Consider the following 15,405-nt stretch of genomic DNA (forward strand, 5'->3'; position numbering starts at 1 on the left):
GCAAAGCTGAGCTTACAGAATTACATATGCTTTGCCCATTCCAGGAGTTAGTGTGGTTTTGCTGGGTAAGACTATTCTAGGGCTGCACACTCACCTTTTTGGGCTTACTATGTGTTTACTTCTCGGCTCTTCTGAGCTGCTCGCCTCCTTCCGTCTCTTCTTAGCATGTTTAACTTTTGGCCTCCTCCTGTGCTTCCTCCTTCTGCTTCTCTCATGTTCAATCTCACTTTCTGAAGATGAGTCGGAAGAGGAAGAGGAATTGGAAGAGGAATCCGAGTCTTCTGAATGAGTTGGTTTCTTCCTTTTCTTCTCAAAAACTTTTAAGAAATATCAACAAAAATATTAGTACTAGATTTCAGTGCCTACCCTTCAGAGTAAAAATTATGATTACTAAACCTCATACAACATGGGTTTTTTTTGTATTTTTCTGAAGTTGGAAACGGGGAGGCAGTCAGACAGACTCCCGAATGCGCCCGACCGGGATCCACCCGGCACGCCCACCAGGGGGGCGATGCTCTGCCCATCTGGGGTGTCGCTCTGCCGCAACCAGAGCCATTCTAGCACCTGAGGCAGAGGCCATAGAGCCATCCTCAGCGCCCGGGCAAACCTTGCTCCAATGGAGCGTTGGCTGCGGGAGAAGAAGGAGAGGGGGAGGGGTGGAGAAGCAGATGGGCGCTTCTCCTGTGTGCCCTGGCTGGGAATCAAACCCGGGACTCCCGCACACCAGGCCGATGCTCTACCACTAAGCCAACCGGCCAGGGCCACAACATGTTTTATGTATAGTAAATGAACAAAATTTAAGTAAACTTTTTTTTTAAGCTGATAATACAATTTTCTGGTGAGACTGGGAGGTAACAAAGTCCTTGCCTTCATGAACTCTATATTCTACTGGGGTCAGATAAGACAACAAGTAGCTACATAACACAACATATAATAACTGCTAAAAATGAAAAAGCAATATAAAGCTATAGGGAGAGTTAGAGGTAATTTAAGATAACATTTGAACGAAGACGTAAAGGGAATGAGGGAGGGCTGTCAGGCAGATATCCAAATGCAGCGTGTTCCGGACAGATGAAAGAGCCAGCATCAAGTCCCTAAGTATGTGGCGTGACTGAGTAGTCAAGGTCAACTTGGCTGGAAGACAGTGAATGAGGGGGAAGAGGTCAGAAACAGCCAAGAGCCAGTCTTACAGACCGCTGTAAGGACTTCAGCTTTGGCTGATTGAGAGAGAGCCCTAGGAGATCACTCTGACAGCTATTAAGGACGGACTGTAGGGAACTAGGATTATAAACATGGGGACAAGTTAGGAGGCTACTGCTGCTGAGAAAAGATTACAGCAGAGTAAAAATAGAGGCAAAGTGAAAAAGGCTATTACAATTAGCCAGGTAAGAAATACCAGTAGTGTGGACCAGGCAGCAGGGGAAATAAAAGGGAGAGAGAAGGTCTGCTGACAGGCTGGATCCGGTTAGGATAGAGAGGGACCGGGGCTATTGCTATACCCCTCATAGTAGTGTTTCCACTACTGAAATCGAACTATCTTTTAAGTTAGTCTTCAGTGTGAGTTACCTGTGTCCTAGCTCCCCTTACCCCCCAAAAAAACTTACCATCTTTTGTTGATTTCGTGGCAAGCACCCCACAGTCAATAACTCGCACATCTGCATAAGGTCTGCTTGCAGCATCAGTTTTCAGATTTTCAATTTGTTCGATTACTTCAAAACCAGAAATAACTAGTCCAAAGACAACATGCACCCTGTCACAATACAAATTCAAGAAAGAGTTGGTTTACTGATAATTAAGTCACGAGCAGTAATCAAGACAACTGTTAGAAATGACACATCTATAGACCTAAACATAAAAGCACACTGATTGATACCTGAAGGGACTTAGAACTTGAGATCTGCTTCATAAAAGGAAAAAACCCAATAACTCAAACTGGGCCTTAAGTTTATGTCTTTAAAACAATGGTTCTTAACTCCTTTATGGTAAAGAGTCCTTCTGCGGTCAGAATACACTTGCTACTCAGAAACCGTCCCTACAGGGTCACTTCATGGCTGAGGAGACCATTCACGGGCCCTGGGAAAGCCCTACTGAGGAACATGAAAGCCATGGAGTCTCAAGGCTACTGCACCAGGATCCTTAAGGAAGAGTCTGGCTGGGCGCGATTAACCCAGAGGTCAAGGGCACACCCCTTGAGGGTTTACCCACGGTCCAGGATGTCTGGGACCAGCCACCCAAACACCTCCCCAAGGTAAGAAGAACACGACTCTTACCCATCCAGGTGCGGAGCTGGTTTTGTAGTACTGTGTAATAAACGTCAACACAAAGACGGCAGAAACCAGGCATCAGGTGAACAGAGCAGAAGAGTTTAACACAGAGCATGTAGAGAACAAAGAGGTAAAAATAAAAAGACCAGGGAAACGTTAAACACGATATACACGTAAGCCTTAAAAACAGCAATAGTAGCCATTTTACTGATTAAAAAAACCTCAAAATTAAATGAATTACAAAACCGTATCTATTTCTCCAATATGAAAACTAAACATCTCTATATATATATTATATGAAATAGGTTTGAAATATATAGCATAGACATTAAAATTAAAGCTACTCTAAATCCAACACAAAAACAAACTCAAAATTTATTAAGATAACTAAACAAGAATAAAAAGTACCTATCATTGGCCAGCAGAAAAAAAAAGTGTACAACGTGCTCCACACAAACAGGTGTGTCTAGTGCACTCGTGCTGCCGAAGCGAGCGTGACTGAGATCTTTTATTATTTCCCATGCTCGGTCAGTGCGCATCTGTTACGCAGATGGAATCAGGCCTCAGGAAGTCTGTTCCTGAACCTCCTGCCTCTCTTCCTTCACCTGAGGTGAAGTTCTGCCACCAACCACAGCACCTCTGAAAACGCAACAAGGAGCAACCTTCGATCTGCCAATACTGCTGACAGCACAGTAAGTGATGGGTAACAACAGAGACATTTCAAACTTCACTGGCCCAGAAAACATTCCACCGGCTTCTTCCACAGTCACAAACTGACAGTCACCCTCAAGAGCCTAGGGGTACATTTGGTTACAATCTTTGAAACCAAGCCGGTTTTCCATGACGTTTTCACAGATCTTCACAGTTGTGAGTTGCAGTAGAAAAAATATCTAAAGCAGATGTAACTAGACTCATAACAACACAGCACAAACACCTTAGTTTTTAAGAATGAGAAATTGGTATTTAGAAGAAAGGTGACTGGACATCAGGCCATGTTAGAGCAGTCAATTGTACTACAAGCTCCCGTGTCGATTTTTATAATCATTTTAAGGCAATTCTAAGACACATAAGTCAACAAAATACAATTTCACCTTTACAACAATGCTAAAAATCATCATTGTATAAAGAATTGTTAACATTTATACTTACAATAAGAAAACTCAATTCTATAAGACCACTGAATAATTAAAAAAATTAAAATGTCAACCTAAGTAGCCCCAAAATTTTAAAGGGAATCTTGAGTTTTAAAACCACTATCCTCAAATTTTCCTTAGAAGATTGAGAAGTGGTAACTCAAGCTAATGTAACAGTAAAAATGAATAAAAACAGGCAGGAGAAAGGAAGGAAGGAAGGAAGGAAGGAAGGAAGGAAGGAAGGAAGGAAGGAAGGAAGGAAGGAAGGAAGGAAGGAAGGAAGGAAGGAAGGAAGGAAGGAAGGAAGGAAGGAAGGAAGGAAGGAAGGAAGGAAGGAAGGAAGGAAGGAAGGAAGGAAGGAAGGAAGGAAGGAAGGAAGGAAGGAAGGAAGGAAGGAAGGAAGGAAGGAAGGAAGGAAGGAAGGAAGGAAGGAAGGAAGGAAGGAAGGAAGGAAGGAAGGAAGGAAGGAAGGAAGGAAGGAAGGAAGGAAGGAAGGAAGGAAGGAAGGAAGGAAGGAAGGAAGGAAGGAAGGAAGGAAGGAAGGAAGGAAGGAAGGAAGATCTACCAAACTGGCAAGGCACCAATGGAGGCACTAACTAACGCTTAAATCATTAAACTAGCATCCAGAACTATCTTGGATGCTAAACTAAAACTTTGAGATAGAAATGTGCTTTCCACAATTATAAAACGTTACCAAAGCACAGTAAAGACAGGAAGAAATCAGTCTATAATCTAGATAGTGATTCCATTGTATGGAAGATGTAAAGAGGTAAAATTTAAAGATAAAATGTTCTGCAATATAAAGGCTCTGTCTCAAATGTGTAGCAGTGAAAACAATGGACGATTTGTGGGTTTGATTTACTCCTCTTCCTTCCTTGATCCTTTCTCTCACAACTCTCAATCTTCTGGCACTGGAGAAAGCCTATAGATTTTATTAAAACACACAGACCCAATCCTAGTTGCCACCTTGGCTAATAGGAGTGCTGTAAAAACACCTTAACACAAACCTTTGGAGTAAATGGCAAGATGAAAACATTCTAACTGCAGTGATCAATTTGAGGATGGAATAGCTAACTGTATGACATACTCGTTGTTTTTAATTCACATGAAAACTGAAGACAAATGAACCTGGTCCTTTACTGCAATAGTGAAAAAAAAATGAAGAGAGAAACAATTCTTTCAAGGACAAATTTCAGCTGGCCTGCTGTGCCTAAACTGGTGTAATTAAGTCCATTACTCACATCTGCAATTTGGGATGCAGCAATACAAATATGTATCTTTACTGGGCTAGACTACTCATTAAGAATACCGATAGGGGGCCCTGGCCAGTGGCTTAGTGGGTAGAGCATTGGCCCGGCATATGGACATCCCAGGTTTGATTGCCGGTCAGGGCACAGAGAAGTAACCATCTGCCTGCCCCTACTCCCTCACTCTTCCACCCCTGCAGCCAGTGGCTTGATTGGTTCGAGTGTGACCCCAGATGCTGAAGATAGCTCTGTTGGAGTGCATCAGCATCAAGCACTAAAAATAGCTCAATACTCGAGCACTGGCCCCAGATGGGGTTAGCTGGGTGGACCCTGGTAGGGGCACATATGGGGATTCTGCCTATCTCCTCTCCTCTCATCAAAAAATATATATATAAATAAATAAATACCGAAGGGGAAAATGAATGAAAGGAAGCCCTCTGGGGTTCTCAGCATCCATTCCCAAAGTAGAAATCCAAATGTAAAGTAGGCTTATTGGCACTAGGCTGACACTTAGACATGGATAAACAGGATGCTGCCGAATGGGGTTACAAAAGGGCAGGAGGAAATGATATGCTCAGTCCAAGCTATTCATTCTATTAAAGTGGACAAAGAGAGCTCATCCCACCAACTCAACTTTATTCATCTTTCAAAAACTACACGGTCGTCAAGTCCCATGCAGTGACATATGCTCAGTAAATTAAGACCTTCAGAAGGCCAGAGACTATCACTTGTTCACACTTATGAAAACACACCTAAAGGAGAAACAACCACAAAAAACACTTCAAATGACAAAAGCTTTCAATATTTTCATATTTTTGTTTTCTCCTGTCACTGAGGCACTAATTTTCCAGGTTCTCCCAACACTTGAATCTACTTTAAAAATACAAGGGTGGGAAAAAGTAGGTTAATAATAAAAAACACTACAATAATTAATAAGAAAATAATACAAGAATAAAAACCCTGTTTCATGTACTCACAATCATAAACCTACTTTTGCCAACCTCTGTACATGTGCAAGGGCTCATTTAATCCCTAGAAACTGAGAAGTGTCAGTTATTTACACCATTATCTAAGAAGCTTTTGGCCTTATACAGAAACAATTCTGTCCCAAAATGAGATCTAAAACCATTATATACAATATAACACCCCAGCCCCAAAGATGTGTGGAAACTTGGTAGAAATAAGCCACTGAAATGCAAACATATTTCTCAGGGTTAACACGAACAATAAAACACACTTGATGTCATGTATTTCTGCCACACAGATCAAGCAATTTTTTTTTCTTAAAATTGTTCAATGCACATAACACAGGATTAAAGAGATAAAGGCAAAGAGAGAAAAAGAGAGAGCCTTAGAGTAATGAGACATTACCTTTGGAGCGCACGGTGTAACACTCTTTCTGTAAATTTTACACAAAAATGGCAAGAAATAAATTGTAATACACTTTTAAGACAAGACTGATTCTATGTTTTAATATCAACATAACTTTGAAATTAAATATATTCAAGTTTTATGCAAAGCAAGAAAGCTTTTTAAAATGGAGGGCTCTAAATTTTCTTTCACATAGGTATGTATATGAAATGACTCATACTTAAGAAAAGCATTGTAGTTGATGTTGCAATCTGCTCAGATCCTTAATATTGCAATGTTAGGGTGTTAATACCTATTTCACTTCACAAATCCTAGAAATCAGCTAAGTCAACTAATATCTCACCCAAACAGAGAATATACATCCTGAGGACATACATAAACGTAAATCTTGAATGCCCAGGATTCATTAATACCAGTGGAAAGCAAAGATTTCAGTGCAAAAAAAAAATGAGTTAAGAGAATTCAAAACAAAATTTCAGTGAACTTCTTTACTAATTCACTTCAAATAATTCAAGAAACTTTCGTGGGGGGTAGGGAGAAGGGAGTAAAGAGGGACAGTGATGGAAATACAGTGATGGCAAATGATTTGACCTTGGGTGATGGGCACACGACATAATCAACTGTTCAAATGCTACAGAGATGTTTACCTAAAACCTATGTACGCTTCTCCTACTGATCAACATCACCCCATTAAATTAAATTTCTAAAAAAAGAAAAAAAATTTTAATTAAAGAAAAAAAGGTCCTTTTGTGCTTCCACATTTGAAAACTTTTTCAGACACACAGACAACTACCAGAAGTTAATAAGCAAATGTCTGGACTAGTTACTGTTTGATATTATACACACGCTGTAGCCGTTAAGTCACTGAAAATAATAAAGCTTCATAACTAGAATTTTAAGGATCTTCTCATAAAAGAACACGGCAAGAGAGAGAAATGTATAAATGCATGCTGTCAAATCCTGGCCACAGATAGTACTTTCTTTTCATGGCTAATCTCCGATTTTCCCCATTACATAATTTTTTTCAAAGAAAAAAATTTTAACTCTTTAAAACTTTAAACATATTACTACTCAGACCAAAAACCTTATTATATACAGTAGATAAAATTTTTATAGGGGGGCCCTGGCCGGTTGGCTCAGTGGTAGAGTGTCGGCCTGGCATGCGGAAGTCCCGGGTTCAATTCCCAGCCAGGACACACAGGAGAAGCGCCCATCTGCTTCTCCACCCTTCCCCCCCTCCTTCCTCCCTGTCTCTCTCTTCCCCTCCCGCAGCTGAGGCTCCATTGGAGCAAAGATGGCCCGGGCGCTGGGGATGGCTCCTTGGCCTCTGCCCCAGGTGCTAGAGTGGCTCTGGTCACGGCAGAGCGATGCCCCGGAGGGGCAGAGCATCGCCCTCTGGAGGGAACAGCTTCGCCCCCTGGTGGGCGTGCCGGGTGGATCCCGGTCGGGCGCATGTGGGAGTCTGTCTGACTGTCTCTCCCTGTTTCTAGCTTCGGAAAAATACAAAAAAAAATAATTTTTTTAATAGGGGGTTTTGATTATATTTAATATTAAAATACTTAAAAACAAGCTTTAATTTCTTATAAAGGCATTGACATATGACTGCCTGTCAAAAAAAGAATGTTTCAAATAATGTGAAGTTTCCAAGGAATATAAAAAAATATGACTGTAGGTATAAAATAATATGAGAAAAGAAAACAAAGATAATGTGTTTCTGTTGAATGTAGCCTTTAACATGCAATATTTTCCTTCCAACTCCTGGAATATCACAGCACCATGGAGGAGACACCAACAAACTGGACAGGGTGACAACGCTGTGGCAAGGCTCGGAATCTAACCAAGCCACACCACAGTGTCCACCTGTGTTCCAAAAGTACCAGAACAGAAAAGCTTCGGTGCTATGTGACTCACCAATGTGTCACATAAAAACTAAGTAATACTGAAACAGAACTGTAGGGATGACACTTGATATTCAGAGAAATTGGTTTATTGTTAAGTTTTATGAACATCTTTGTTCATGAAAAATCTTGAAGTTAACATATGAAGGTATTACCCAAAAATACAAAAGGGAAAAGCTAGAACTTCTCAGGTTATTAACTTTTACTAGCATTTCTTCTCACCTATATTCATGAATATGTGGAGGAGAAAAGCATTCCTACCCAAATCTACTATACCCAAAATGTCAATAAAGCTTTATAGATCCCTTATCACCAAGCCACCCAGCACCCTTTGCTACACTACTCTGAACGTTCAGCGCTTCTCCCTCATTCAGGTGAGCAGCCACTGCCAGTCAGGTTCTTACATGACAGAACACATCCCAGATCGTCTTTTGTTTTTCTCCACAGTCTTATTTATGACTGTTAAAACATAGCAAACACTTTTTCTTGAAAATCAAGTGTGACTTTGCATTATTTTGTTTTATCTCTTTATAATGATCCAGACCACTGAGAGACTTCCCCACAGCTCTTCAGGTTTTCTACTCCACGGCTGTGACAGAGGCCCGCACAGACCAACAGTGCAGGAGACCAGGGCAACAGTCACAGGCCTGAGTTCTAGCAGCAGCGGAAGTAGGCGAGGCAGTGGCTGCCACCCTGATCTGGGCAGAGGCAACTAAGGCTTCTTTCTCACACCCTTCTTCTGATGACAACTGGGTCATGACAATGATTTCTCTTACACAAGAAACATTTGCATAAAAAAAATTATTCCACATATTCAGAAACTTGGGATCAACCTTTCTTCTTTTTATGTCCACATTTTCACAGTAAAACTTTTATCTTTGAAAGAGGGGCAGGTCCTTTATATAACGTGTCATTTTATTCTCCAGTAATGCTTGAAGCTTCTAATCCCTAACTAGAGTCAATTCAGAGCAGAGTGGGCGGTAAGTTTGCGTAGCTTATGGTGTGCAGCATTCTCTTTTAGCCATCAACTTTTTTCCCTATTATGAACAAAACTTCTATAACCCAGACTTTATATGGTTTCTTGTCCTCATTTAGCATTACGTATAGAATGAAAAGGATGGACTAGATCTCTAAATCTTTTTCCACTCCAAGGTGTTAAAATTCTATAGCATGTATTGTGATTCTTTATAGTCTCTGGCTTAAAACATAGATAATAAAAAGGACAAAAGGATTAAATAATGAGTTAACTCAGTTACTACTTTGGTCCCTGTTCTTTGAATTCCTTCAATAAAAACCTCTCTATGAACCATTATTTCCTCAGCATTTCATGGAGATAGTGCCACATATCACTTCTCTCGTTTCTTGAGCAATACTATTCCAAAAAGAATCTGTTTTCTCCTATTTAGGCCCCCAAAACAAAATCATTATAACTACTACAGCAATAGTTAAAAGCAATTACTGCAAAAATGGCAAATAGCTTCAAAGAAGAAAACCTTATTTTTATCATATACATAATTGTCCCACACAAAGAAAGCAATATATGCAAAATTATGTGTAATAAAAATGCTGTACGCATAGGAAGGGAAAGTTTTAAATGTGTAAGTAATGAAGACAATAGTTATTGCACAAAGCATAAGAATCCTTGAGGAATATTTTGAAAATACCCACACTAATAGTGTTGAATTTATTCCTTAGGAATTGCAAAGTAACAAATTTAGAACATAAACTACAAATACAATTTTGAAAGGATGTATTAAAAGTCAGTATTAAGCTTATAAAACAGGAACTAGAAAGGCAGTTCCTGGCACTTTACCATCCATTCGTACACTACCCTTTCCTTTTCAAGTGCAGAGTGCCGCTCACGGTGCCTCAGAACAGAGCTGGGGGAGAAGGCAAGCTGGGGAGCCAGCAGACAGCTCCGGGACCACCATCCCAGTACCTCAACCCGCAGAGCTATTACTGGGATCCCAACACAACTGGAAGACGGCACCTCACACTTTTCACTGCTTCTGACTCCAACGAAGTTAGGCTTGCAAAACATGGATTTTCGAAGATTTTTCTTTTATGGAAAAAACCATCTCCATTTTACTAGCCTTTCTATAAAAGCAAGGAAGTGTTTCGTTTGGCAATGTGGATGTGGGGTTTGATTCCCCAATGGGGAACTGGTACTTTTAGCCAGCATTAAAAAAGCACATTCAGAGAAACTTCTTTAAAAAAAGAGATTAGGATTTTTGAGTATACAAAAACACTCCGTTACTTCCCAGATTGCTTTGAACTCATTTCCAGAATTAAATTTCACACTAAACACAGACAATTTTCTTTCAATCACAGGTTCACAGTAATTTTAATGCCATCTACGGTTCATTATGAATAAAAGTTTAAAATTTTTCATCTTAATTTACTAAAGTTAAAATTGTGATTTGGCACTCCTTGTCAAAAAGAGCAGTCTGATGTAAAATGGCCTTAATTTTGTTCTGATACTAAACATTCCTAGGAAAGACTAAGCAAGCCCTAAATAACATAGAAACAAGGCACTCTACATTTCTGAAAGTGAGAATCTCATTTACTGGACTTTAAATAATATATGTAGGTGCACCGGTTTCAACTTGAACAGTTTATAAATGAGCTAATTGGTAAGTAACAATGGAAATAAGCTGCTGCTACTTGATGAATCAAATTTTACATGTAGATATAAAAAAAGGAAATCTAAAAGAAACTTTAGAGCCCTCAGATGGTAGCTTCTTGACCAATGAATCATTAGTTTACCATGTTCAGTTCAGATAAGCTTAAAAATGGAAATGGGAAAACTCAATCAAAGAATACCTTCTATATTTAATTACTATATAAGAAGTTTTTCAAAATATTTCCCACTACTTTTTTCTGGCCCTGAAGGTTAAGAATAGAAGTGTAATAACTAATACACCATGAAATCAAAACATAATATAGGAACAAATGCTTATGGTCTTCCTTTTTTCCTGCACGATTGCAAGTGTTAGCATCTTCTCTCAACTTTCCATTTTTAGGACATTCTTAGGAACAGAATGTCCCTTATCTGAACTTTATCACATCAGGTTGGGAATCTATTTTTCAGACATATTAAAAATGTGAGGTTTATTGTGTATGAATTCCTTTAAAGACAGGGAAGCGCCGTTCATACTCATTCATTCAGAAAGATGACCCTCCCCCGAAAAAAAGAAATGTTTTCTAATAAATCATGAATAAAATATTTCTCCAATATACATAGTACAACTGTAGAGATTTACTTCCAATCGAATGCATTTAAATTCATGAGAGACAATTATCTTTCTTGTTTTATGTCATGGGATTATCATAAAAATAGGGTTGGGGCAGTTGTAGTTAAAAATATATAATTCAAAGTATGGCGGAGGTCTTTCAGACGAGAAATAAGCAGTAAGGTTTTGGTTGTGCGTGCGCCTATATAATATAAAGGTGTTTTGTTTTGAAAAGCAAATTTAGCACGCTCAAGTATCCTGAGTGATAATCTCATAAAATTTGATGGAAATGACAACAACACTGGATTGATTCAATTATGCAGAGAGCTCTTAAGGTTTGAGCGTTTTAAAATACTGGCTCTAGAGCAAATAATTTATTTCCATACAATATCAGATACTCATAGTATCTCTCTCAAATCGGCTCAAAGAGCCACGCAATTCAAACCAACTGCTTTCCATGCCATGGGTAAATTTAGTCTTAGTCTATGATAATTCTTAAATGTTCCTCAGTAGTTGACATTCTAATCTTTGGAAAACTAAGCCTCCAAATTAGTTAAGAGTCAAAGCCAATTTTTGTTCATAAGATGACAACCCTATTTTGAAAATAATGAACATCTTCAAACGATGCCTTTTAAATACCATTTTTCATTATCCAGGATATGTGCTGAATGCAGAAGTGGTTGCTAGAGCTTACCAGATACTGTAATATCAGAAGTTAAAAATAAAACCCAAATTCACAGAATTCTAGCATTAAACTTGGTTTAACTATACCATCTTTCCCATGAACAGCGCTTCTCTGTTTAAGAAAAGCTCATCTCTAAATGATGCCTACTCACATGAAAAACTGAGAACCATTGGTATGTTTCCCTCGATTTGCCATTGACAAAAGGAACGCTCTGTCATGTTTGAGAATAAAGTTTTCATCTGTTTGAAGAAAACACAAATTCGTCAGTCTCCAATTATAAGCCACTTTTAAAGTGTAATGTTCACAGAAATAAACAGAAAGCAAAGGGTGAAATTCCTCTTCTGGTCAGTACAGATACTTGACTGAATATTTAGAAAAAAAAGTTTTAACTAATTAAATAAAAGCATAAAAAGACCAAAAATTACTACTTAAAGCCTTGAGGAAAAGAACATGTATTTTATACTTTATACAAACAGCCTTAGAACAGTCACGTTTAGTAGTAACATACTTTGGCTAAATAATATTTAAACTAGAATTTTCAGGGAAAAACTAATAAATTTTAGGGAAAAAAAAATCTATTTCATAAAGCTCATTTCCTCCAAATTATCCTGCCTAATGCATTATACATGGGAGAAGTTCATTTATTCTCTTATGTGCTTAATTTCTATGTGGTAAATTTAGTATTCAACTGAACTGAAAATAGACTATGAGAGCAGAAACCAAAAACTTACATAATTAAGTTGTAGAGACATGCCTAAATTAAGCATACAAATTCCTTCTAATCAGTAACATCACAAAATTATCTAAGGAAGAAAGTCCTGTAAAAAAAAGTTAAATGGCAAAATAAAAATTTAAATTACACAAGTATCTGCCACTGGGAACAGCCACATTAAAGCGGCCTATCAGCATTAGTTTAAAAGCTACATGCTAACAGAACCAGCTAAAGAGCTGTTTCTTGGTAATTCAAAAGAAAACTGTCATAAAGATCACTTTGAGATTATTTTAATTCTAGTGAAAATATCTTGAGAATTTATATTTCCTTTTAACATACAAACAAATCTTTCTTTAGAACAAACAGAAACATAGAAAACTTTAAAAAATTATTACCTTGGGAACAGGCTTCTGAAAAAGAGTAGTAATCCATTTTCCCCCAAAAGAAATATAAAAGACTATTATAACACTGAAGCTACTACCATGGCATTAAAACCTAGTAATATGGGATCCATTATAAATCTCTGCAACTGACTTTTCTAAGGCTTTTTGGGGAAAGTGCAATAGTTAGATTTCTGCAAATGCTACTACTGTAGAAATAATACACAATTATATAGTTCTAGAATAAAAAAGAAAATATACAAACCTTGGAGAAAGAAAGAAATACCAACTTTTATTCAAAAAAATTGCTTGGTTTAGGGAAAAAAGACACAACTAGATTCTTTTCCCTGATGTGGAATAACCCATCAGGAAAAGAGAAAAGATACAGATGTATGAAACAGTAAAAAGCATTTTCCAAGTCTTCAAGCAATACTGAAATCCAGCCACAACCTGACCCAGACTGTCCATAAATTTATTAGGAAGGGTGCAAGGGAACAGAATTGGAGTTTGTGTTACTGAGCTTCGTTCTCTTACCTTTTCATTTTGCAAAAGACCACATTCTCTATAAACAAAAGAATATGTTGACAGTTTTAGGCAGGAAGATAGGAGTTTTCATGAATATAGTTGCCTAACCTCCATGCTGAAAGTCATGTTTAACCATAACGTTAGCCTTAATTAATCTTGTCAATTAAAAGTATATATTACAATATAATTTATCCCCAAGTTCATGCAGATAAAAGTATTTTCATGCAACATTAGTTTCATGCAAAAGGTGAACAATAAGTAAACCTCTTCTCATTAAAAGTACATGATCAGACTTGCTTTAATAGCAGAACTGAAACAAGAAACCATAAAATATTAAGCCTTACCTTTAAAATATCCACCATAAATTGATTCTCCACCTTTTCCATTACCTGCAAATAACAAGCTACATTAAACTATAATAAAAATTAAAATTATACTAATACATATAAATTACTGTTTATGGTTTCATTTTGCTGGGGGAGATTAACACCTTGTAATTGTTGCAGATAATTAAATTCTAACAAACCTCATCTTTAAAATGCAAGCAAAATCCTATTACAATAAATACTATTAAAATAATTACCTCCATAACCCATTTATTTCTAACAGTAATCACACCAAAATAATTCTAGAAGAATAAATAATAATCAAACAGCATTTTTGCATTCATCATAAGGCAATTCACCAAGTAATTATATTATTAAAATTGCATATAAACAAAATAAAAAGTCTTAATATTTTGCTTTATTATACATTCTTGGTCTACAACATATTCATTCATCTAACAACTGACCGCCTAATATTTACATTATACTGTAAGTGACAAAATTTACAATGAAAATAACGAGTACTTTAGAAACTGATAGAGGGAGTTATTAAGGGCATAATGTTTTAGCTCTACCTTCACTGAAGTCCCCACCCTGAATCATGAAGTTTTTAACCACACGATGGAATGTAGAACCTTTATAACATAACTTCTTCCCAGTTGTTTTCCCAAGGCCTTTCTCCCCTGGAAATAAAAAAGAAATTAAGTTTAGGTACAAAAACATCCTTCCATGGAAAGTACCATCCAATTAATCCTTTGGCAAGTCACTCCTGTATGTTGGGGATGATAAAAGATACAAGAGGTACACCATGTGACGACTTAACACACATACACAAAACAAAGTGAGTAACACGAAGCAGCATGTATGTGTGAAAATGTGTGGGACAGACGTTAGGTGCTGCAGGAGAGAAGAAAGATAAGGAATTGTTATCATTCTAGCAAAAGAATTTAATCAGGGAGCTGGTACAAAGATAATGTATGCATGTGTGTATGTACACTCAAGTATAAATTTTATACATTTAATCTGCTATTTCTACTTTTAAGGTAACATTACAGATGTTTGTCTCCCCATTTTTCTACGTTCAAAAAATATTAACCCAATTTTATAACAAAGAAAAAACAATTAATTTTGCCCATCTTCTAATACTAACTTTCTTGCAAAATCTAAAATGTTGTATTTGTTCAGTGCACTGACACTTTTTTTTTAAGTGAGAGAGACAGGAAGGGAGAGAGATGAGAAGCATCAACTTATAATTGGGGCACTTCAGTTGTTCATTGGTTGCTTTATCATATGTGCCTTGACGGGGGTGGGGGTGGGGGGTCCAGCTGAGATAGTGATCCCTTGCTCAAGCCAGCGACCATGGGGTCATGGCTATGATCCCAGGCTCAAGCCAACACCCTGAGGATTTTTAACCTGGGTCCTTAGCGTTCCAGGTCTATGCTTTATCCACTGCATCACCATCTGGTCAGGCAGAGTACTGAAACTTTTAAAATTCTACCAAATCAGGTTTGAAAATGTTACTATGTTATAAACTAGAATGTACAGACTTCATTACATATAGTAGTAGTATTTTCTTTTTCGAGATCATTTCTTTCTCCTCTCTTCCCTTTAAAAAATGCTTCCCTGATTTC

At 37.7% G+C, this 15,405-nt stretch overlaps 1 protein-coding gene across 9 annotated transcripts in view; it reads right to left on the reverse strand.

Annotated features, from left to right (window-relative positions):
• The window catches only part of NKTR (natural killer cell triggering receptor), a 56,349-nt gene that overhangs the window by 17,706 nt on the left and 23,238 nt on the right, over positions 1 to 15,405 (reverse strand). For 7 of the 9 annotated variants that reach the window (XM_066244470.1, XM_066244466.1, XM_066244472.1 and 4 more), the window contains 6 exons: positions 14,350 to 14,457; positions 13,793 to 13,837; positions 11,983 to 12,070; positions 2,271 to 2,300; positions 1,605 to 1,750; positions 95 to 317 (listed from right to left, as the gene is read on the reverse strand). In XM_066244470.1, the coding sequence (XP_066100567.1) occupies positions 95 to 317; positions 1,605 to 1,750; positions 2,271 to 2,300; positions 11,983 to 12,070; positions 13,793 to 13,837; positions 14,350 to 14,457 (640 nt within the window). Of the gene's footprint in view, positions 1 to 94; positions 318 to 1,604; positions 1,751 to 2,270; positions 2,301 to 6,015; positions 6,034 to 11,982; positions 12,071 to 13,457; positions 13,486 to 13,792; positions 13,838 to 14,349; positions 14,458 to 15,405 lie in introns of those variants that run through there. The other 2 variants (XM_066244474.1, XM_066244475.1) reach the window with 2 other exon arrangements.

The sequence above is a fragment of the Saccopteryx bilineata genome, chromosome 10 (assembly GCF_036850765.1).
Source record: "Saccopteryx bilineata isolate mSacBil1 chromosome 10, mSacBil1_pri_phased_curated, whole genome shotgun sequence".
In the NCBI taxonomy this organism is placed as follows: Eukaryota; Metazoa; Chordata; class Mammalia; order Chiroptera; family Emballonuridae; genus Saccopteryx; species Saccopteryx bilineata.